Raw genomic sequence first — 22,330 nt, 5'->3', positions numbered from 1 at the left:
TGTATTTGTTCTACCAAATTACTTCATTTTTTCCATGTCAAGTAATTAACAAAGAGAAAACCTTGGGCACAATCGTATTATTCATTGTAAAAGTACTGTAAAGGAGCATTGCATTCATTATTCTAATTATCAAAATACTTGGCATTAATGTTTCTGCATTGTTTAATCTAAAATGACGAAAAAAAACTGTGAATGGTGGCTGTCATTAAAATATTTAACATCTGGTTTTCTATGAATATGAATACTCTACACAACTTTAAATATTGCAATTAAGCATAAATATTGTACATTCAGGGGAGAAGGAAAAGGTATTTGACAGTTTGTGGATAACAGCTCTTCCTTGGGCTGTTGGTTTTGGCTCCAGTGTCCTGTAAAGTAGCTGGTTATGAACTTGTTAAGCAGTGCTGGCACCAGATGACCTGTCACAAATGTGCACAAATCTAGAGCTGTATATTTCTTACAAGAAGAACTAACTATAATCCTAAACCAATATGAGGAATTTAAATAATAATTAAAAAAAAAAAAACAGGCTATAAGAAATACGATTGTTGCAGTCAAGGTCAGAGAGGGGAGCCGGCAAGAAATTGTGTGAATATAAGTTAATAGGCTAATCATTATCTCTGCCACATCTAATTATAATTGAGGGGTTAGAAGCAGAGTGGTCCAACCCACGAAAAAATCTGAACGGAGTTTTATGTAATTTCAGTAATATTTTATGGTCTAGATTTTAGTCTAACCCACAACCTAAATATAGAGTTACAGTGGTGCTTCGAATCTTAAACCATTTTTGAAAACACAAAACTTTGAACCCGTTAAAAAAAATACAAGAAAGTGGGTTAGACCACTCTGCTTCCAAACCCTTCAGTTACATTTGTGTATACGTTGCATGAATGTCGGTTTCTTATTCAAGATTCAGTTTATTTATCATTATGCAGCACAAGATTGTAGGACAAACTTACAGCTGTAGTCCCATCATGCTACTCACAAGAAAAAACATTTGGAAAGTAATTAATCCAATACCTAAATAGAATGGCATAGGACAGAATCCAATCTTAATTGAAATTAAGCTATTTTCATGGTGATGTGGAGAATGAATGCAGTGAACTCACATTCAGTTTTATAGTGTATAACCTCAACAGGTCAACCAATTCAAGGCTTTAGTGCTTCATCAATCTGTGTTTTAGGATTATTTTGGAATAAAAAGGCCTGTTGATTGATGAGATGGTTTTTAAATTGCTTTCCTCTCACTATTTGTGCACAAATATAATTCTATAATTTAATTTAGCAGATGCTTTTATCCAAAGTGGAGTATATCCAAGAGTAGATCACAAGCAAGGATCTAGTCAGGAGGAAACAACCTGGATAAGAGCCATAAAACAAGTTCAAGTGTGATAATAGGACTGTGGTGTTCACAAGCAGTGTGGATGGCATTCTGCCAAATGCAAAGTTGTTCAGTCAAGGACTGGATTTTTAGTCTTTTCCTCAAGACTGAGAGAGACTCTACAGACTGAGCAGAGTTTGGCAACTCGGTCCACCACCGTGGAACCACAGAGGAGAAGAGTCAAGGTATCGACTTGTGTGTTGTGGTTTTTGTATCAGGAACCTTTTGTTGGCTGAGTGTAGTGAGCGAGTGTAGACCTGATGGAGCTGTTCTCATTGTAGTTTTGTATGCAAGTGTCAGATTTTTGAATTTTATACAGGCAGCAACTGGAAACCAGTGAAGTGACGTGAACAGCAGCATGACGTGCTGACTTTGGCTGGTTGAAAATCCATTCTGGATCATCTGCAGAGCTTTGACTGTGCAGTTTCCACTGGATCTGTTCTCCTAACTGGCCCTCTGATTTGTTATTTGAATGGAACATAACTTGCTTTGAAGCAGTTTGAGAGTTCAGCATCATACCATGGGGATGTACCTGGTGAAGACCCCGAGTTAAACCGGAAGTCACCTCACTAACCCCAGAGCCTCCTTTGTAGTCCAGACCTTAGCCCTCCACCTGCAGTTTCCCAGAAAGAGACACAGCATGTGTGCTGCAAAGGAGATGTGTTGGTTTGTTTTTGTCTTTTTAGAGGGGCCTGCTCTCCATTAAATCCTGACATTCTTGCTTTAAAATGTGTGGCTGCCAGAGATTATTCTGTGCTGATATTTGGGCGGAACGAGCCTTTAATTAGCAGCAGCAGTGATGTCATGATGTATGTACCGGCTATATGTCTCTCTCTCTCTCTCCTCCGGTGATTGCAACTCGCTCGACCAGCCCGCCTACCGTCTCTCCTCTCGCGGCTCGTGCTGCAACCATCTGCCAATTGCGAGCCTGCTGAGAGAGAGAGAGAGAGAGAGAGCACGAGCTGCTACTCTTACGGCGCGCCGCTCGTGCATCGTCAGATATGTGAGCGGACGTGAAGCGGAGCTCTCGCGCTGTACGACCACGGCAGGATGGCGGGAGGACGGCGGGGTCTCGTGGCCCCTCAGAACACGTTCCTGGAGAACATCGTTCGCCGGTCCAACGGTAAGACGCGGCCCGGTTGTCACACCTGGATTTAAACGGTATCAGTGTGTTTGCTGAGCGGAGCGTGTCGTGGCCCGGTTCGGCTGTTTGTCCAACAGCAGCAGCTCCTCTGTGGAGGAACCTGCTCAGGTGTAGCTCATTATGGCAGCTTCACCGGAATTCCTTCATTACGCTCAGCTCAGTGCATGACGACCATCAGACTACGAGAAACCGAAGAACTGGACATTTTAGAGGGAAGAGTCTCAGAGTAATTTCATTATAATATTATAGTAATTCCATTGTATTTAAAAATATTTTTACTGGGAAACAACAGATCCAATTGTCAAACAACTGGTCAAATATTTTGACAGTAGAACAACAGACAGCCCAGTCTTAACCTCCTGAGACCCGAGCTTTTGTTTGGTGTGCATTTTTAATTTTCCAGAGCTATTTGGGACTAGTAGGGCCTGATAAGTGCATAAGCCAAGAACTACGTTTGAACAGGAAATCATTTCGGGAAAAACATGTTTTCAATTTGTTGTTCATCCACCCAACAAGACATCTCGAACATTTTGAGGGAAACTCTTCAGACTTGGCAAAGACATTTACTTGGACTCAAAAATTAACTGATTGGATTTGGTGGACAAAGGCAGCATAATCTCACACCAACTGTATGCTACGATAAATTCACTGGTGTGTAACATTGTTTAAAACAGTTTTAATGCCTACACCTGGCTATACAAAAGCAAAATGCAAACAGAGCAACATTTGTTTACCTTTTTCTGACTTTTAAAAAAAATTTCTTTGGAGCTGCGTGGAACTGGAAAAACAGTGGGCTGGTTCATTTGAAACTAGGAACTAAGACTAGGAATGTCCTTTAGGTCAGTAGTAACAGTCTGTCTTACTTACTAGCTTGTTTGAAATGCTGAGTTTCCAAGCTAAGAGCAGCCTTTCTCTCTGCAGTGCATTGGTTTTTTTTGGGTTGACCACTTCTGGAAAATGTACAGTAGAAGTTATGTGGACTAAGAGATGGGCTACTGGAGTGATCTGATGCTTTTTGCCGTGTTGTAGAAGACATACCTTCACTTCCTCTACATGTTGGACATCAGTGTCGCACTTGATCAAGTATGCCTGACCCGCTGTCATGTGACAACTCAAATAAAAAGTCTGTGTCCTCAAACAAATGCTTCCTAATTGACATGGCTGTACCTTCTTACTATTAATAAAATGCCATATTAGATTACAAATATTATCAAGCATAAATACACAAGTTTTAACCAAAAAGTTTGACAAGATTTTGTACCTTGCCAACTTTTATCTTGAGGTCGGCTAGAGAAGGACTAGGCTGAAATGATAGACGTCTTGTTTTTACATTGATCAGTGTATTCTGGTTTTGCGACCGCTAGAGGACACAGAAAAGTGCCTACTATCAAGGATAATGAAGTATACGGCGTAGCAAACCCAAAATGTGATGTCCACACATGAGGACGCAGGGTCGTAGGAGGGTAAGACATTATGTTTGTTCTTCATCCGCCCAAAGAAACATCTCTTGAACATTTTGAGCGAAATTCTTCAAACTTGGGCTCAAAAGTGAACAATTTAGATTTTGGTGGTCAAAGGCAAGACGGTCTCACACCAAAATGTCTATCCCAGAAAATGTTTCTAATTAAAGTATATAAACTTGTGAGATGCATTCTGTTTTAGGCCTGTGCTTTGCTGTTGCCCCATGTCCACGTCTTGTGACAGGGAATTTTCACATCACGACTTACTTGTTTCTTTGATTTTGACCAAACACAGGATTTGAACCCTGGAGACTGTTCCAGGAGAATGAAGTACCGTTCTTTTTTTTTTGTATCATACTTAGTAGTCTTTGTTGGGTTTTTAGCTGCTGTTTACTTTCTGGTGCTGCTTTTAGTCTTTTTCAGTCATTGTTTGCTTTGGTTTCTACAAAAAAAAAACTACCTGGTTGAATGTTTGTTCAACACGACCTGGTAAGTTTTAGGAGAAAGTCATGGTTTATTGGTTGACATAATTTGTGCAAAAGCTAGCCACAAAACTGTGGTTGTTTTCTAGGTTGCCAGGGTGGTTGAATCCTGCCACAAGAATAGCCCCTAAAGGAATGTTTTACGCTGTTGATCAATGTAGGTGTTCCACATTTTGCTGTGAGATTAGGCCAATATTCCACACCAATGTCTACAATGATTAAGTGATGTTTGAAGGTAAAAAATCTGCACAAGCATGGATGTAAACTACAACTTGACTAGTTGGCAGAGGCCTGCAACTGCAACACAGTAATTCCAAGTTTAAACAGAAATGTCAACATTTCTTGTTTCAAACTTGACAAATGTAAGGCAATGATTTTCTTTATCTCTGTGACGTTAAATTACACAGTAAAGTACAATATTTAAAGACATCACTTTGGGCTGTTGAAAATTATCCCATTTGTGCTCATTAATTAGACAATTCTCTTATAAAATAAGTCTGTAGCTTATTACCTCCAGATTTTGTTTTATTTTGAAACTGCCATACATAAAGTGGTGAAAGTGTTTGTTGTTATTGGGCTTCACTCATCACTGTCAGGGATAGCACCTAAGTGCAGCTAATCCAAGCAACACAAGGGGTAAATCACCCATGACTAATCCCAGATAAGTGCTGTATAATTACTCCCAAAATCAGTGTGAAGTCCATCAGCATTCTAAGATTTTTGCAAGGATTAATTGCTTATCTTGAGGTTATGTAACTGTCAATTTAATACATTTGTTTTGGGGTGTTTATCAGACAAAGCTCTTCTAAAATCTGTACATGGATACAGTCCTGCTATGAATTTTAGCACACTGGTCTGGAGGCTGACCTTCAAATAGTCATTTAATTTAATGGGCTGCTGAGCACTACCAGATACATTTTTTATATGTAAAATGATTAAAATTTCAAATGTGAAAGTGTTTTCAGTGCTGCTCAGATCAGTGGCACACAGATATGTACAAGAATAGCAATTTTGTATTTGTGAAAACAGCCATTACTAAAGAGTGACTTACTGGGAAAGTTTTTAGAAACAATACTTATTGGTAAGATTACCAACAGCAACTTTGTGAAAGTGTCATATTAGTGTTAAAAATGACTAAAAACTAAATTACAAGAGTATTTTTTCTTACTTTAGTGACATCTCTTCATACAAGTAATTGTGGCTATGTTTGTCTGAGATGTCTGCTTTCATCTCCATACAGTGAAAGTGAATCAAATTAAGCTTCTGCTTCCTGTTTTATTCTGGGTGACAAAAATCTTCCATTTGTCTGAGTCCATGGAAATAGTAGTTCTACTGTGCATAAGGCAGTGAAACAATAAGCGAGATGAGGAATCAGCAACTGACAGAACTGGTCACAGGAGCCAGCAGGCTTATTTATGGTAGCTCTGTTAGCAAAGCTTCCTACACTGGAAGAAATAAAGTGAACACATCTGTCAGAAAACAGACAGGAAAACTCTCTGGTTAGCCTTTATTTCTGTTCTGGGTCCTCAGTGGCTCTTGAGATTGTTCAAATACATCAGGATTAGGTGAGTTCAACTCTTTCAGCTCCTTTGAACAATTTTCCTTTTCAATTTTTTAGTTTAGACATAATCACATAGATGGGTGTATATTGGTGTTTCCATATCCTGTTGTTTACATAAATCCCTTCCTTCCATTGATCTGTGTTATATATACACACACACACACACACACACACACACACACACACACACACACACACACACACACACACACACACCATGATTTGATTAGCGTTACCATTAAACACTGTATGTATTAGTTTATTTCTGTCCCTTTCAAACAGCGTGTTCAACATCCATTAACTTTTTGATTTTTTTCTTGTTTTTATTGACAGTTGAAATTATTGAATACATAATGTTTTTCTCTTTGTATTGGTGTTTAAATATTAAATATTGACCTTACAAATATGAGAGTCATAGAAACTTATATAATGCACAAGGAGTTCAGTAGTATGGATGTGAATTGACTAAAGTATTCAATTTCATTCAGTGTTATTTGTACAGTGCCAGATCACAACATGTCATCTCATATCACTTCACATAGTGAGGCGAAAACCTTACAAATTTAAACAGAAACACCACAAATACAAAGTTTCCTTTGGGTTCCCTTTGACCAAGCACTTGACAACAGTGGACAGGAAGTGCTTTTATAAGTACTGACACTTATGTTGGCTGCAAAGTCAGAGTGCATTATGAGTTATGAACAGATAAACACTTCATTTAAAATCAAGGAATTTTCACATATTTATGCTACAATGTTCCTCAATGCAAATGCCACAGCTAGCAGAGCCAGGCAGACAGCTGGATGGCTAAAGGTTGTGATTGTTTATTTACAATTTATGCAGCAGTAAGAGCAGGTACTGCCGTCATCATCATGCAAAACCATCCAGAACCCTGACTGACAGCTGTTGCATCAGAGCCGCCCTGTGTTTGTAAGCAACACGATCTGACTTTGTGTTTCATTGTCTCACCTTGCCTGGAAAATCCAGACTGACTTTATTTATGTATTAATATCAATACAAATAAAGGCAGTCTGGCATTGTGATGACAGGAGACGTTTTCAAAAAGGAGGGGCTAACGAATGCAGCTTGAACGAGAAAGAACCAATCAGCCTAACACGGATGTGACGCACAAACAAATCGACCTTGAAGTCCATGTAGTCCAAACAACAATGGCATGCAGCCGAGAAAGCGTCGCGGTGAATTACTGCCGTTTTTGTCACAAAAATCTGCGAATACATGGGGTACTCTCAAGTACAGCACTTATTTTTGAAAAGGCTACGCAACAAAAGACTCCTTCCGAACGATTAGTGGTGTTAGGCATAACTTTAAATCGGAGCCAAACCAAGTCGGTTCGTATGTGTAAAAGTTTCTTAAATTTACTCACACGTTTGGAACCGGATTTTCCTCTGTACAAACAATGGCTAGAAGCCGAAAGTAACGAGCCATCCACTGCCTCCTCATCGTCGGAAGATGACGCAGCATTAACTCCCGCCTCCCGTGCTATGATTGGTCGTACCAAACTTTCCTTGGAGGGAAATGCGATTCAATTCGCCCAATGCCAAACTGATTCTCCTGTATCTCCTAACATGGAGATAGGAGATTACATGGAGATTCAGTTTGGACTTTCCAAGCTATGTCTCACCTGAAACAACTGTCTGCCAGTTGGCACACCACTTTTGTTTCAGCAACGTTTGGATGGACTGTCATTAAAAATTGGCTTGGACATTCATGTTCCCCTAAAGAGAAGCTGTGATAACTTTGACACCTCTTTGACTTTTAACCTTCATTGTTAGGTCAAAATTTTAATGCATCCGATACTTAGTTTGTTTAAATGCTGCAAAAAAAAAAAGATTCCCATCATCCTTAGATAAATGCTGCTTGTTATTACATATTAACAAGTGACCACTTAGAGGTTTTTACAGAATGCTGTACATGCTGTGTATGTCCAGAAGACACACAAGGCTCAAGTGATAACTGTTAATCTGAAAAACAAACATATTTATCTTTGTCAGAAGTATTTATCTGGTACAGTCATGTAATCGTGTAAATGGCCAGCAGCGTTGGAGAGCTCAGAGATGTTGCACGAATGGCTGCTGTTTCATTCAGTGCTGAACAGTTAACTAACATGACATACTGCTGGTGAGACCAATTCACCCCAATTAATTAAATTACAAAGAATGAAATCAAACCATAAACTCTAACGAGCTGCTGGTGGCCCTGAGAGACTCTCTTGTTCATTATATTGCACAATATGGAAAATTTGTCTTAATGGTGGAGCTGCAGGGAAGGTCACAGGGTCATCAAAATTATTTAATAAAACATTTTAATCACTGCGATAGTTTCTGTCTTGTGCAGCCATTTCACTTGCTATATAAATTAGATTTTTTTCATGTCCGTATCAGTATCCTTCTATAGTTAGTTACCAACACAACTGTGTTATTGTCAAACTTGAACAACATTCAGAGAGTGCAACACTTCGCCAAAGCCGTTCAGTCATATAATTTCCAACAGCTGAAATATTTAAAAAATTTGTGGATCCAGACAATAAGCCATGTCACTGCCAAAATCAAATCATTTGGTCCTTGTATCATTTCTGACCTCCCCTGTAAATTTTATCTAAATCTGTTAATCTGTTTTTGAGTAATGCTGCTAACAGACAGACAGACAAACCAACACTGATCGTCACAGAACTCCGCTGAGACTCCGCTTCCTTGACAAAGTAATAATCACACCATTATTGCAGTACAGAAATATGTCAGAGGAATTATTGAAGAAGAAACCTTAAATTGAACTGGTGCATTGGTGAATATTATTTAGCTTTTTCCAGGATTAACATAAATTTCAGTTGATTTACGTATTTTTTTTGTATTATCCCTTATTAATCCCACGAGGAGAAATTCTGATTTTCACATATCCCCCCATCTGGGGCGGGGCGGGGCGGGGTGGGGGGGTGGGGGGGGTTAGAGTGCAGGGTCAGCCACAGTACAGCACCCCTGGAGCAGGAAGAGTTAAGGGCCTTGCTCAAGGACCCAACAGTGGCCGCATTGGGGTTTGAACCACTGACTTTCTGATAAGTAGTCCAGAGACTTAACCGTTGTCCCACCATTGCCTCATTCTTCATATTTCTGCGTGATTGTGTTTTCGTTTTCAAAACAAATCTCCTCCCTGGATACATAACGTTGACATCCCATCATGTATTTTGCATTGGAGCAGGCATGTAGTCCAAGTCCTTGGAGGTTTTTTTGGAGCATGTTAAAGCCTGCAGGCTGCACTTCAGCTGCACCACACACATTAGTCTCCACTCTGCTGGGATTTAATTCAGGCTTTTGTTTAAAAATGGATGCAGATGTGTGAAATATTCAGTAAACCATACCTGAATTTAAGTGTTACTCTTGATATTGCAATAAAAATTGAGGAAAACTCTTAACTCTTTTACAGATTTATACTGCATTATAACAGCTGCATTATAGTTACATTAAATGTTAAGTACAACTCAACCAACAATTTAATACAACCAGCCAGCTATTACCTTTTGAAAGTTTGTGATATTTAGTTTTGTTCAAACTTTTAGGGAAATATGTAAAAATGCTCATGTTAATCATTGAAATCATAGTTGATGATCGACTACATTACAGGAGGTAATTCATGCTTTTTCATGTTTTCCATGAAATCTCTCACTTTTATTCATGTGCTAACATAACTGCACAAGGGTTTTCTAATCATCAATGAGCCTTTCAACACCATTAGCTAACACAATGTAGCATTAGAACACAGGAGTGATGGTTGTTGGAAATGTTCCTCTGTACCCCTATGGAGATATTCTATTAAAAATCAGCCGTTTCCAGCTAGAATAGTCATTTACCACATTAACAATGTCTGGACTGTATTTCTGATTAATTTGTTGTTATCTTCATTGAGAAAAAAAACAGCTTTTTTTATATAGGGACATTTCTAAGTGACCCCAAACTTTTGAACAGTAGTGTGTATAGCTAAATATCAACCACTGTAACCTGCACTTCCTGAAAATATTGTAAGTATTGTTTATTCTCCAGAATCAGGGATACTGTTTATCCATGCATAAGTACATTGTAAACAAGGACTACAAATGGCTAATTCATCAGTTTCATTGGTGCCAATTTGACAAATGAGAACAAATGTGTTCCAGAGAGAATACCATCTTTTACTGGGTCCTGCGCTCCTGCTGTTTTTGTTTTTTCTGCAACCGTAGTGAATCTCTAATAAGCATTTATGTTATGGTTTCCGTCTATCAGATTAGCAAAAACATTTGCTCAATTTTTCAGAAAAACGTACTTCCACACTACACTATTTACAAAAAATATAAATGGTAATAAAAGGAAAAAAAAATAGACATCCCTTGAGAAGGGAGGAGTATAGGAGGAACAGTCAGTACTCGGATAACAGAAGGTAACTGCAGTTCTAATTATAAAAAAGCAAAAGTAGCAATGCACTCCAGATGGTCATAAAAAGCATTGTGTGGGTAATATTAAAATCAAACCTCTCGAGAATAAATCTAGTCCCAGTGAGGCTGTACAGGTGAGGAATGTTGATTTAATTTAGGAGCTGCTTGACCAGACATTGAAGGATAACTTTCAGTACTTGACAGTATTTGATGCTCAGCGTTGTGGACACCTTTCAGTCAGCACCACAAACATACGCTGCTTAAGGTTGATGTTCAGCACTATCACTGGGGACATTCATTGACATAGTGCAGTCACCATCCCCTTACTCTAACCTAAACTTAAATTTAATTAACTCTAAAACCTATTCACCTTCAAATTGTCCTTTAAAATTGAAAGGACCATCTTATATCGCCACACAAGAATGGTTTTAAAAGACATGTCAACCAACACTGCCACAGACAGATAAACCTTTCTTTACTGTTGTAAACCAGTACAGTTGTGGTGCTGAGAGACTGAATGGCCTTCAGCTGCTTATTCTTTTGTGTCCGGACAGACTTAGTAATCCCAAACACAGCGTGTGATCTAAAGCTTAAATACTATTACCATAATATCATTACAAATCCTAGTTTAGTAATGACCACTTATATTTCTACTGCAGATAGACGGACGGATAAGTAGAACAGAAAAAAAACAAGATTTTCTGTTGTTTATTTGTGCCAGGACTGTGTTTTTTTCCTTTGCTAAAGTTATGTTCATAATTATTTATTTCATCTTGATTAAGGACTGTTCATCAATTGCTGGGAACAAAATAATTTTCACAGAAATGTGCAAAAATAACAAAAAAAACAAACACATGCTACTTTAGAATGAACATACACTACTTTTGACTGTTCTTGTTTAATTCTGTCCCAGCATTTGGCTTTGTGTCATGTAAAAGCCTCTTATATTTATATATTTTTTTGTGGCGTTGTTTTTCTTTTGGGGTAATAAGTAGCCATGTGTTGGGTTTGGGACTGCTGGTTGGATGTTTGAAAATTCCCCTTTGGACTCTAGAAGCTGTCATGATGTTTTTTTTTTAACCATTTAAATTAACTGTTAATTGCAGCCCCAGTAGAAATGCACAGCCTTATGTACAAAACATAATCATAGTGTTTCTATTATGTGATGCTTTGACATAATACAGTTTCTAACCTACTAGTTTTTGTCATCAGATACCAATTTTGTGCTGGGGAACGCTCAGATTGTGGACTGGCCGATCGTCTACAGCAACGATGGGTTCTGCAAACTATCTGGTTACCATCGAGCAGAGGTCATGCAAAAGAGTAGCACCTGCAGGTACAACACCACCGTCACACACTGTTGTTGTATTAGCGAGACATAATGGTTGTCCTGAGTGTGTAAATAGCGTATCAAAGTTGCAAGGAGACTGTTCTCTCCTGCAGCTTCATGTATGGAGAGCTCACGGATAAGGAGATGAGTGAGAAGGTTCGGCAGACCTTTGAAAACTACGAGATGAACTCTTTTGAGATTCTGATGTACAAGAAAAACCGTGAGTACTTGAAAATACTGCGTATGTCTTGTAGTCTGCATAAAAGGTGTTTCTATGACCTGAATCCCCTAAAACCCAGAAACCTAAGGATCTCAAGACCTCAAGACCCAGTTTAGGTCCTAAACTGGGACACACCATGCTGACAGTTGGCGGCACTTCAGCCGCTTGAGCTCGTCAAATTTGGCAACATAGGCAGACAGTAAAAGAGAACGCTGTCTGGCTGACTGTTCAGCAATGAATCAGCAATTTCACTCATTTAGTGCAGCTTCCCTTTATGTCTTTTGCAAGTTTGTTTTCTATATGTATGTCCCACAGGTTGACAAAAATAGACAAAACTGTGTGTTTGCCACCAAAACTACTCCAACCAAGGAGGCCAGGCTTTTACTAGACCTCTGAAGGTGTCCTGAGGTATCGGGTGCCATGATGGTAGCAACAGAACCTTTAAATCCCTAAATTGAAAGTTAGAACAGCTGTAAATCAGACTTTATCCATCACGTTCCTCAAACACTTTGTCGCCAGTTCATGGCTAGTCCCTTGTTGGACCACCGCTGGAATCTACTCACCACTGTTGACTTGGAGAACCTCACACTAAGAGGTCAGAGATGCTCTGACCCAGTAATCTGGCCAAAATGAGTGGCTCAGGTCTTTATACCTGCCAGTTTCTTTCACAGCTATTGCACCGTTGTTATGAGCTAATGAACATTAATCACTTTATCTGTGTGGTCATCATGCTTTGGCTCATTGTTATAGAAAGCACTGTACATTTTGCTTCTTATTCACCTATTCTTCCACTAATCTGCTAGTGGTTGTGAGATACCATTTAAACTGCTGGTCTGACCTTTGGAAGCTGTTTGAGGGTTAATTTCGGACAAATGGACATGTGGACAGATGTTTTGGTGACATCGGTAATTTGATTGATGCTCTCCCAGATAATATTTTTATGTATATACAAAAAAATCTGTTACCTTATCATCCCCACTGTTTCAATTGTAAATTCATGATATTTCTTTTCCGAAACCAGAACATTTATTTCATATCCGTCTGTCTTGGAAGAGATATCTCTCTCATTTTGCTTCTCTGAGGTTTCTTCCATTTTTTTTTTCCAGTTCAAAGAGTTTTGGGGGACTTTAGAGACAGAGGGTGTTACAAGCTGCACAGATTGTTAAGCCCCTTCAGGAGAATAGTGATATTGGCCTGTATAAAAATAACTGACTTGACAAGTATTTTCGGGTCTATCTGGTGGCAGCATAGCAGCAAAAACACTCTGGACTGGGGGCTCTTCATGTCATTTTATCTTTGTCTCTGTTGCTGACAAGTCTGTAGATTGGGGTTTGGATGGATGGTGGGTCTCATGTTGGGATATGCTCAGGTGATTTTTTTCTGGTTAAATACAAAATTTGAGACTATGAACACCTAAACCTTGCTTCTAGAGTGTTGTCATTACCTCTGATCTTACTTTTTTCCTTGGTCTTTTGGAGGCAGCAAAAACATTGTGAACTCAACACTGACATGTATCCTTTCAGTTGATATGTTGAACTTGGTTGCAAACTGTTGTTTATTAACACACTTGGATGACACAGAATGACATAATCATTTGTTTGGAATCGTGTTTGCGTCCACCTGATGAATCCAAGTCTAAAATTCACCCTCTTTTACCATTGTCTTTGGTCTCCACAGCTACTGAGTATTTGTTAGCTCCTAAAGGCACCATTGTGGCACCAGTTAGTTTCCAGCTGTGCTATGAGAGCGCTGAGAGTGAAACAAAACAATACAGTCTTGGGCTGGACACAACGTTGCCAGATGTAATATTACAAATCAATTGTACAAAGACTCCAGAAGTATTTTTTTCAAAGGAGTCTGTTGTATATTTAAAATCTACCTTTAAAAAATTATTTTCAGTATAAATGAAAGCAAGTACTTGAAGATCTGTGATGTCTTGAGACTTCTTGGAGAAATGTTTGACGCCATTAATGCCACTTTAATAACCAGAATAAATTAAGCACCAAAGTTACACAGTCCAACACTCCAGTCAGTGTTTACTGATTATTTTTGTGAGAAACAGCACACTGATTTTGTCCCGCTTTATGCTGTAGGGATGCCAGTTTGGTTTTTCGTAAAGATTGCTCCAATCAGAAATGAGCAGGACAAAGTTGTCCTGTTCCTCTGCACCTTCAGCGACATCACCGCCTTCAAGCAACCAATCGAGGATGACTCTTCAAAAGGTGGGTCATGTTCCTAAATGCAGGGTAGCGCACTCTGGTCACCCCACTACTGCTTTTATTGCAGAGTGAGTTTTGGTTTCTGAGATGAACTAATTCAGGTTTGGTTAACATGAAATGTAGTGTTGGGCCAAAACCAAAAATTAAATTTACAACAATAAAGAAAATGTGTGATACCAATAAACCGCTAGAATATAATGAAGGCTGGGATTACTCCAATATAAAGCCAGATTTAAAAGATATGTATTTGATTTCTGTAAAAAATACCAAGAGACTTGGTTGTTCTCAGAAGCAACAGCCTCGTTAGATTTCTGTGTGACAACATGAGTCCTCTGAAGACAACGTAGTGGAAGGTCTGAGAGTTCTTCTTGGAACATAAAATTAAAGGAATGGCAAGGTACTGGTGATGTAAGACTATATAAGAGAGAACAATGACTTAATTAAATCTGAAATATTTAGATATCCAAAGCTATCCTTGTACTAGGAATTTGAAATGAAGAGCCACTGTGGCTCACTCATAAGAATAACAATGAGCCACAAAAAGCCACAAATTTCTGTGTCAATGATAGCGGAAAAAATTTAGTCATTTTCCTGCATTCTGGTTCATTTTGAGGTAAAAAATGCTCAAACAGTTCTATTTTAACTATTTTATTTCTACTTATATGTATGTATGTTGTTATTTTCATTATTTTTACACTCCTCCTCGGCTGCTCTGAGCAACATGAAATGTTTAAGTCTAAGTCCTGAATATAAATATCATCACAAAGTGCGAGTCTATATCATTTTGCTAAACTTTCAGATCCAAATTTAATGTTCGTTTCGTAAAAACAGGCAGTCAGGGGTGAAGACACATTCCCATGTATATATGCATTTGGCCATTTAAAAACCTGTACCAGAAACATGTCATGATCAAAACTTTTTGACCCATAAAAATATTAATTTCATGTCCAATTTACCTTCTTTTCCTCCTATGTCCAATTCTTCAACCCTCAGTATGTACCATATCTCACAACTGTAGCATAAACTCAACAAAAACCTCCTCTTTCTCCCTTTTCCTGATCGCAAATGACTCGCCTTGTAGCACACCGTTCAGAGATTTCACGCAGTAAAAATGGCATGCTTTTCTGTGATTGGCCAAGAGCGGGTCATGATCTCGGCCAATCTCAGAGCCACCCGTGATCAAGATTCGGGTGGCTCCGACCATTTCTGACGCTTGCCGAGAGAAAAAGTTTGTTTTTCTTATATTATCGCTTGGCCGTTTCGAAGAAAAAGTAAGTCGAACCATTTTTTTGTTGCTTTTTACAAGAAAAATAGAGCGCCACTGTAGCTCACACGGTTCAGAATGACTGCGCCATCCAGCAAAACGATGCGTCAGTGGCGCTGAGGCGATCGGCTAGCGCAAGCCTAGCAAGGAGGGGATTAAAGTGATTTTGTATTGGTCAGAGTAACTGACTACAATACTCTGAATGAACTGTAGTTTTCTTAAGCAATAGTCAGACATCAAAATTTTAGCATCACTTGACATTGGTGTAATTTTAGACAGTGATACGAAGATGAGAAAATGTTTTCACGCCCTTTGTAAACTGCCAAATACAACACAGATTGTGTTCTAGACTCCTCTCATATCTTATACTTTTGTGTTAAATCTGTTTGGACAGATAACCAAACATTTACTGTGGTCACTGTCTATCTACATTTGATCCCACAATTAGAATCTCTCTTTTCTCTACATGTACTTCAAGAAAGAAAAAATACAACTAAGCAGAGCTGCAACAGTTAAGATTTAACTGGAAACTAGTTTGACAATTAAGTAATGGTTTCCCAAATTTTTCCTAATCAAAAAATGCCAACTCTTTGCTGTTTGTAACTTCTCAGTGTGAGGATTTGATGCATTTTCTTTGACAAAAACTGATCAGAAAACTTTAAAGCCTGATAGTCTGATTTTTGACCTTATAATTAGCAATAAGTCCATGGTAACGATATGACTTCTATTTTATTTTTTTTTGTTCAAGCAGCTGAAAGAATATAACTAAAACTGTCCCACAGCCTAAGGAATGACACATAACGTCACATTACTGAATTTATTGTCCACGTCACCATGAAAAAAGTTTGATATTTTTTGCTAGATAGTTTGTTCTCAAGATAACTTGTTTTTGTGAGTAGCATAGAGGCACGTAGCCTTCTATACAATATGAGAGACGGTCTACTTACTGCTTTGAACAATGTTTTTTTTTTTTAATTATTTTTTCTGTCTCACAAGCCAGGCTTATACAGCTAAGCAAAATATTTATTTAACAGAATATACAGTTGTAATTATAGTCTGATCTACTAGTGCCCTAATAATTTGGGAGTGGCATTGATATGGCTGTTAAAATTAAAAAAAAAACAACTTTGCACTTCTGCTTTAGCTGTGGCAGCAGTGTTACTTTCAGTCTGGATTATGGATTTAAAATCTTTGTATTTCTCTAATAGTGTAGTCTGTTTCTAAAATATGCCACTCTGATGCCAGTAGACCTCTGCATGTCTGTGATTGGTCATCTGTTGCCAACTCTGCCTCTTCCATGTGAACACGCTCAGAGGTAGATTCACAAACTCTGGGTTGACTTACCAAGATGATGACCAGCATCGTAAGACAATTAAACCTGATTGCAGTTGTTAAGTGAAGGGAGATAACGAAAACATAGCCTGGGTATGTTGAACTCGCTTCATACTACAGGTTCTCTAAAAAAGTCTACTGTAGGTCAGTTCCACATTGGTTTGTCAGAATTAAACATTGTATTAACCCAGTGCATTTAAGTGTCAAAGGAAATTTTCAGGACACTTGATCTAACAGAAATATAAATGATACATTTTAGGTTGTTGTACATTATGTAATGTCCAGAGGTGGCATAGTTGAATAGAATGCCATGATTATTTCTGATGGTAAATAGAGAGTGTAACCTCGGTAGTTTTAATATGTGGATGGTCAAACAATAAGTTGACTGTAGTAGTAATTAGTTAGCTTAAAATTTCACTGATGTTTGCTGAGTTTTCTGTCTGTCTTGAGGCGGTCATTATGTCTCATTTGCAGGTTGGGGTAAATTTGCCCGTCTGACTCGTGCGTTAACCAGCAGTCGAGGAGTTCTTCAGCAGCTTGCTCCGGCTGTCCATAAAGGAGAGAACGTCCACAAACATTCACGGCTGGCAGAGGTCAGAACCTTTACATGTTCAGCAAAAAGCTTTTCTGCTTGTGATGCATAAAGTGAGTTTGTGATGTTTCCTGTGTTAACGGACATCTACTGTATGCATGTTAATGTGACACATCAAAGCAGTCAGTGTTGTCTGTCGTAAAGTAGCCGCACTGGCGACCCTTTCATCCAGTTTGAGGTCAAATGAATCTTAAGTAGTCATGGCCTCTGCACAAAACTGCTATCGCTACCTAATGTATCTACAGCATTACTTTTTGGGTTGTTGGGACTGTCTCACTAGGGCAATGAAGACTCACTCATCTCTCCTTTCTGTGTGATTTCTAATATTAAAGAAACTAAATGATGTTTGTAGTTGTCTGTGTACCCAGCTGCTCTGCTGTAAAATGAAATCTTGCCTTTAAATGTACACTCATCTCAATCTGTAAATCTGTTTTATTTTAGCTGCGACCAACAGCAGTGGCAGGTCCTTCTCTAAAAAATGGAAACTTTGGCTTTTGTAGCCTGTATGCACATGTCTAAATAATTTGGAATGCCTGCATTTGTGTAAATTTTTTTCCGGATATTGTGTACTTACGCGATAGAAACTCCCTTCAGGTGGCCTCACCAGAGTCCCCAGATACCTCAGCGCCATCTGAAAGGCTTCCTGCTTCTTTTAGACTTCATAACAGATGACCCGCTCCAGTCTCCAGGAGCTGAGCGGATGGTTGAACCTGATGTATTATGAATTATTGCACTTCTCTTAGGAACACCGGAGAAACTGACTAGCCCTTTAAAGTAATCGTCTTGAATGCACTATGGCACAAGACAGAACGGATATGACAGTATAAGAAGATTGTGTTGAATACTGGTGTTTTGTTTTGCCATGAGATAAGTGGTGCTATCATTGATCTCCTTTAAATTGATCTGAAATGATGCCAACGGCTGAAAGCACCTCTGCCATCCTGTTATTTGGCAGACAAGAGTGTTCAGATGGGCTGATAGAACATTGAAGTAGTTCCTGTTTACTGATGGCCTGCTTTCAGACTGAGACAACCACTCTGTTATTAAAAATGGAGGTTGGCCCTGTTTCTTCCTGAATATTCTGTCATCCATGGGTCACCAGAGCTCCTCTGGATCCTTGTACACACTGAAGCATTTGATTTATCACCGATTAGATGTTCAAAAATATCTCACTCTGAAAATACTAAATTGAAGTTATAGCTTACGTGATGTGACATAATAAACAGACCATGTGGCAGGATTACATATTTTAGAAACTGAGTAAATGCCTCATCTTGGAAACAGACAAATTACTGAAATGTTGGAGTGCTGCAATGTTATGATAAAGTCCTTTTGGACCAAACATCGGCTTTTAAGAGTTATATGCTAGTAGGAGGTACAATGAAGGAATTCAGGGACTGTTTGAGAAAGATAATTTGTCAAGGAAAAATTATCTTTCTTATTGCATACTATTATGCACGTTTTCTTAGGAAAGGAATAGGTGTTGGCTTGTCCAAATCAAATTTGATCAAACAAATGTTGTGTTTACACGGCGAGTAAAGGAAAAGAGGTATTTTGGTGGAGACTTCCTGTTAAGACCTGCATGTTGAGTGTCACATGACTGATGGGCCATAGGACGATAATATTTGTTTTTTTAATTTTCTCTTTAGCTGGACAGTGAATAACCTATGACAATACAACTTTAATACAGAAACTTGACAATAATTTCGACTGAAGAGATACAGAGATGCTTGGTTATGTTATCAGGTTTCTTGTTGTATCACTGTTGTCATAGTGTTGAGTTGTACTGCATCTCATAGTGTACTAGTGTCGTGCCTGTTGAAAATTCTAGTTTAGAACATGGCAGTAATGGATAGTGGCACAGCTAATTATTACTAAAGATAGTTTCCCAAACATGACTTTTCTGTGGTAAGAAGTTTGAATCTTGAGTTTTTCCAAAACAAAATGGAAAATTTACACAGTAAAAGTTACATCTGGTGTAATGGCAGTGTAAACTTGATTTTCATTAATTACTAGTGCAAACTTCCACAATGCAAACTTTCACAACAGTTCATATCTGCAGCTAATTACACATTAAAAATTTTATTCAAAATGTTATGTTCCATTTCTGCTAATAAATCCCTCTAAGTCCTACATACTGGACCTTTAAAGAATTAACAGCTATTCCATTAAATGAGATACAGTACATATTTTTTGTTGAGCTGCATCAATCAATCAGTCAAAATCACCATTCTTTGAGTGGATGTCATGTTGGTGATAAGGTATCCCATGACTTTTCCATCCAGGTAAGATATACACTGCTCAAAAAAATTAAATCATATTTCAATACGGGGAAAAAACAAACTGGATATTAGCATTGATATGGACTGGATAATGTGTTAGGAATGAAAAGTGCCACATTGTTTGATGGGAATGAAAATTATCAACCCCCCAGGAGGGCTAAATTCAAGACACCCCAAAATCAAAGTGAAAAACTGATGTGGCAGGCTAGTCCATCTTGCTGAAATTCCTTGGCAGCAACTCAGAATGGTATTCAGTAGTTTGTATGGCCTCCATGTGCTTGCATGCATGACTGACGATACCGGGACAAGCTCTGAATGAGACGACAGATGGTGTCCTGGGGTATCTCCTCCCAGAACTGGACCAGGGCATCGCTGAGCTCCTGGACAGTCTGAGGAGCAACCTGATGGTGTCGGATGGAACAAAACATAATGTTCCAAAGGTGTTCTATTGGATTCAGGTCAGGTGAGCATGGGGGCCAGCTAATGGCATCAGTTCCTTCATCCTCCAGGAACTGCATGAGTTCTCTTACCACATAAGACTGGGCATTGTCGTGCACCAGAAGGAATCCAGGACCACTGCACCAATGTAGGGTCTGACAATGGGTCAAAGGATTTCATCCTGATACCTAATGGCAGCCAGAATGCCATTGTCTAGCCTGTAGAGGTCTGTGCGTCCCTCCATGGATATGCCTCCCCACACCATCACTGACCCACCACCAAACCAGTCATGCTGAACAATGTTACAGGCAGCATAACGTTCTCCACGGCTTCTCCAGACCTTTTCATGCCTGTCACATGCGCTCAGGGTGAACCTGCTCTCATCTGTGAAAAGCAAAGGGCACCAGTGGTGGAGCTGCAAATTCCTGTGTTCTATGGCAAATGCCAGCCGAGCTCCACAGTGCCAGTCAGCGAGCACAGCGGGCACTAGAGGACGCTGGGCCCTCAGACCACTCTCATTACATCTCTTTCTGATTGTTTGATCAGAGACATTCACACCAGTGGTCTGCTGGAGGTCATTTTGTAGAGCTATTGCAGTGCTCATTCTGTTCCTCCATGCACAAAGGAGCAGATAGCTGTCCTGCTGATGGGTTGAGGACCTTCGACAGCCCTGTCAAGCTCTCCCAGACTAACTGCCTGTCTCCTGGAATCTCCTCCATGCTCTTGAGAATGTGCTGGGAGACACAGCAAACCTTCTGGCAATGGCACGCATTGATGTGCCATCCTGGAGGAGTTGGACTGTCTGTGGAACCTCTGTAGGGTCCAGGTATCGCCTCATGCTACCAGAAGTGACACTTACCCTAGCCAAATGCAAAACTAGTGAAAAACAGTCAGACAATATTAGGAAGGAAAAAAATGTCAGTGGCCTTCACCTGTAAACTCATTCCTGTTTTGGGGGTTGTCTCATTGTTACCCCTTTAGTGCATCTGTTGTTAAAGCTGCTGTCCGGAGTTTGAATCGCAGCGTCTCCCAAAACACTGTTGGTCCCTCCCTCCCTCTGATTTCGCCCCTTTATTTGTGCACGCGCGCAGTACATGAGAGAAGTGCCCGGAGTGCTGCAGCATCTTGCCTGTTTTACTGTTTTCCACTCTTCTACATTTAGTACATTTAGTAAATAATAAAGGAATTACGTTAGAATGCTGTATTGAGTCTAACTTGTCCTAATACCAAAATAACATGAATCTGCTAGGACTAACGAGTAAAGTTTCAATATGTGATTACACTCGTGTATCCCTCTCGATTACGTTGTTTATCAAACTTAGTACATTTACGCGTGTATATGTGTTACATTGTTTATTTATTTCTATCTAGAGTTCAGAATTGCATGACTCCTCTGACCAAGAGTATGTCCCAGACGCCCCAACATCTTCCTCCAGAGGTCGGGCATCTCAACGAAGCCGTCAGGCGGGCTATGGAGGCCGTGGTCGGGGAGCGACGCGAGCACCCCGAGCCAAAAAACATCCGGCAGTCTCTTGGCCTGACAAGCCGTGGGATTGGTAACTTTTCTGGAAGTTGCTGATCCCTGATGCTTTCTCCTCCACAAGCAAAACAAATGTGCGCGCGGTTGCGTAGTGCGTAGCTCGCCCTCCTCTGCATGGGCTTGCTTGCTGTGCGCATAACCGTTGATTGACAGCATGACAAAGCGGAGGCTCGAACTTGATTGGTCGGCAGCGACCGGCGCTTTTTGGAATAACATGGGGGTCTATGAGAGGAAGGCGGAGCTCAGGAATAAATTTTCATATCGCGTTATACTAACTTTATATTATAGTATCGAACTAGACTAACACATTTAAGCTTTGTTAAAAAATGATACATAAATTGAAAACAAACGGAAACTCCGGACAGCAGCTTTAATTTTATGAACACCAAAGCAGCTGAAACTGACTAAAAAGCCCCTCAGTTACTTACTTGACCAGATCAGTATCCCACATGTTTCACTGATTTCATGCAATATTTAGATTAAAAAGTGTTCCTTTAATTTTTTTGAGCAGTGTATATATAATCCCTCAGGTCGACCCAGATAGATGACCTGTTCAGAAAACCTCGGAAGTAAGTCGTCCAGCACCCTAATCAGATGTCCGAACCACCTTAACTGGCTCATTTGACACGAAGAAGCAGCAACTCGACTCTGATCTCTTAGGCTGA

At 39.4% G+C, this 22,330-nt stretch overlaps 1 protein-coding gene across 1 annotated transcript in view; it reads left to right on the top strand.

Annotated features, from left to right (window-relative positions):
- Nucleotides 1–2,274: 2,274 nt before the first annotated feature.
- Nucleotides 2,275–22,330, top strand: part of kcnh1b (potassium voltage-gated channel, subfamily H (eag-related), member 1b) — a 76,315-nt gene continuing 56,259 nt past the window's right edge. Inside the window, exons 1-5 of the mRNA XM_022209916.2 lie at nt 2,275–2,504; nt 11,661–11,784; nt 11,892–11,998; nt 14,092–14,220; nt 17,288–17,406. Of these exons, the coding sequence (XP_022065608.1) occupies nt 2,432–2,504; nt 11,661–11,784; nt 11,892–11,998; nt 14,092–14,220; nt 17,288–17,406 (552 nt within the window). The 5' untranslated portion in view covers nt 2,275–2,431. The remainder of the gene's footprint in view (nt 2,505–11,660; nt 11,785–11,891; nt 11,999–14,091; nt 14,221–17,287; nt 17,407–22,330) is intronic.

Source organism: Acanthochromis polyacanthus, chromosome 3 (assembly GCF_021347895.1).
Source record: "Acanthochromis polyacanthus isolate Apoly-LR-REF ecotype Palm Island chromosome 3, KAUST_Apoly_ChrSc, whole genome shotgun sequence".
Lineage (NCBI taxonomy): Eukaryota > Metazoa > Chordata > Actinopteri > Pomacentridae > Acanthochromis > Acanthochromis polyacanthus.
Note: the sequence above shows the minus strand (reverse complement) of the source record. Positions and strands in the feature narration are given on the sequence as shown.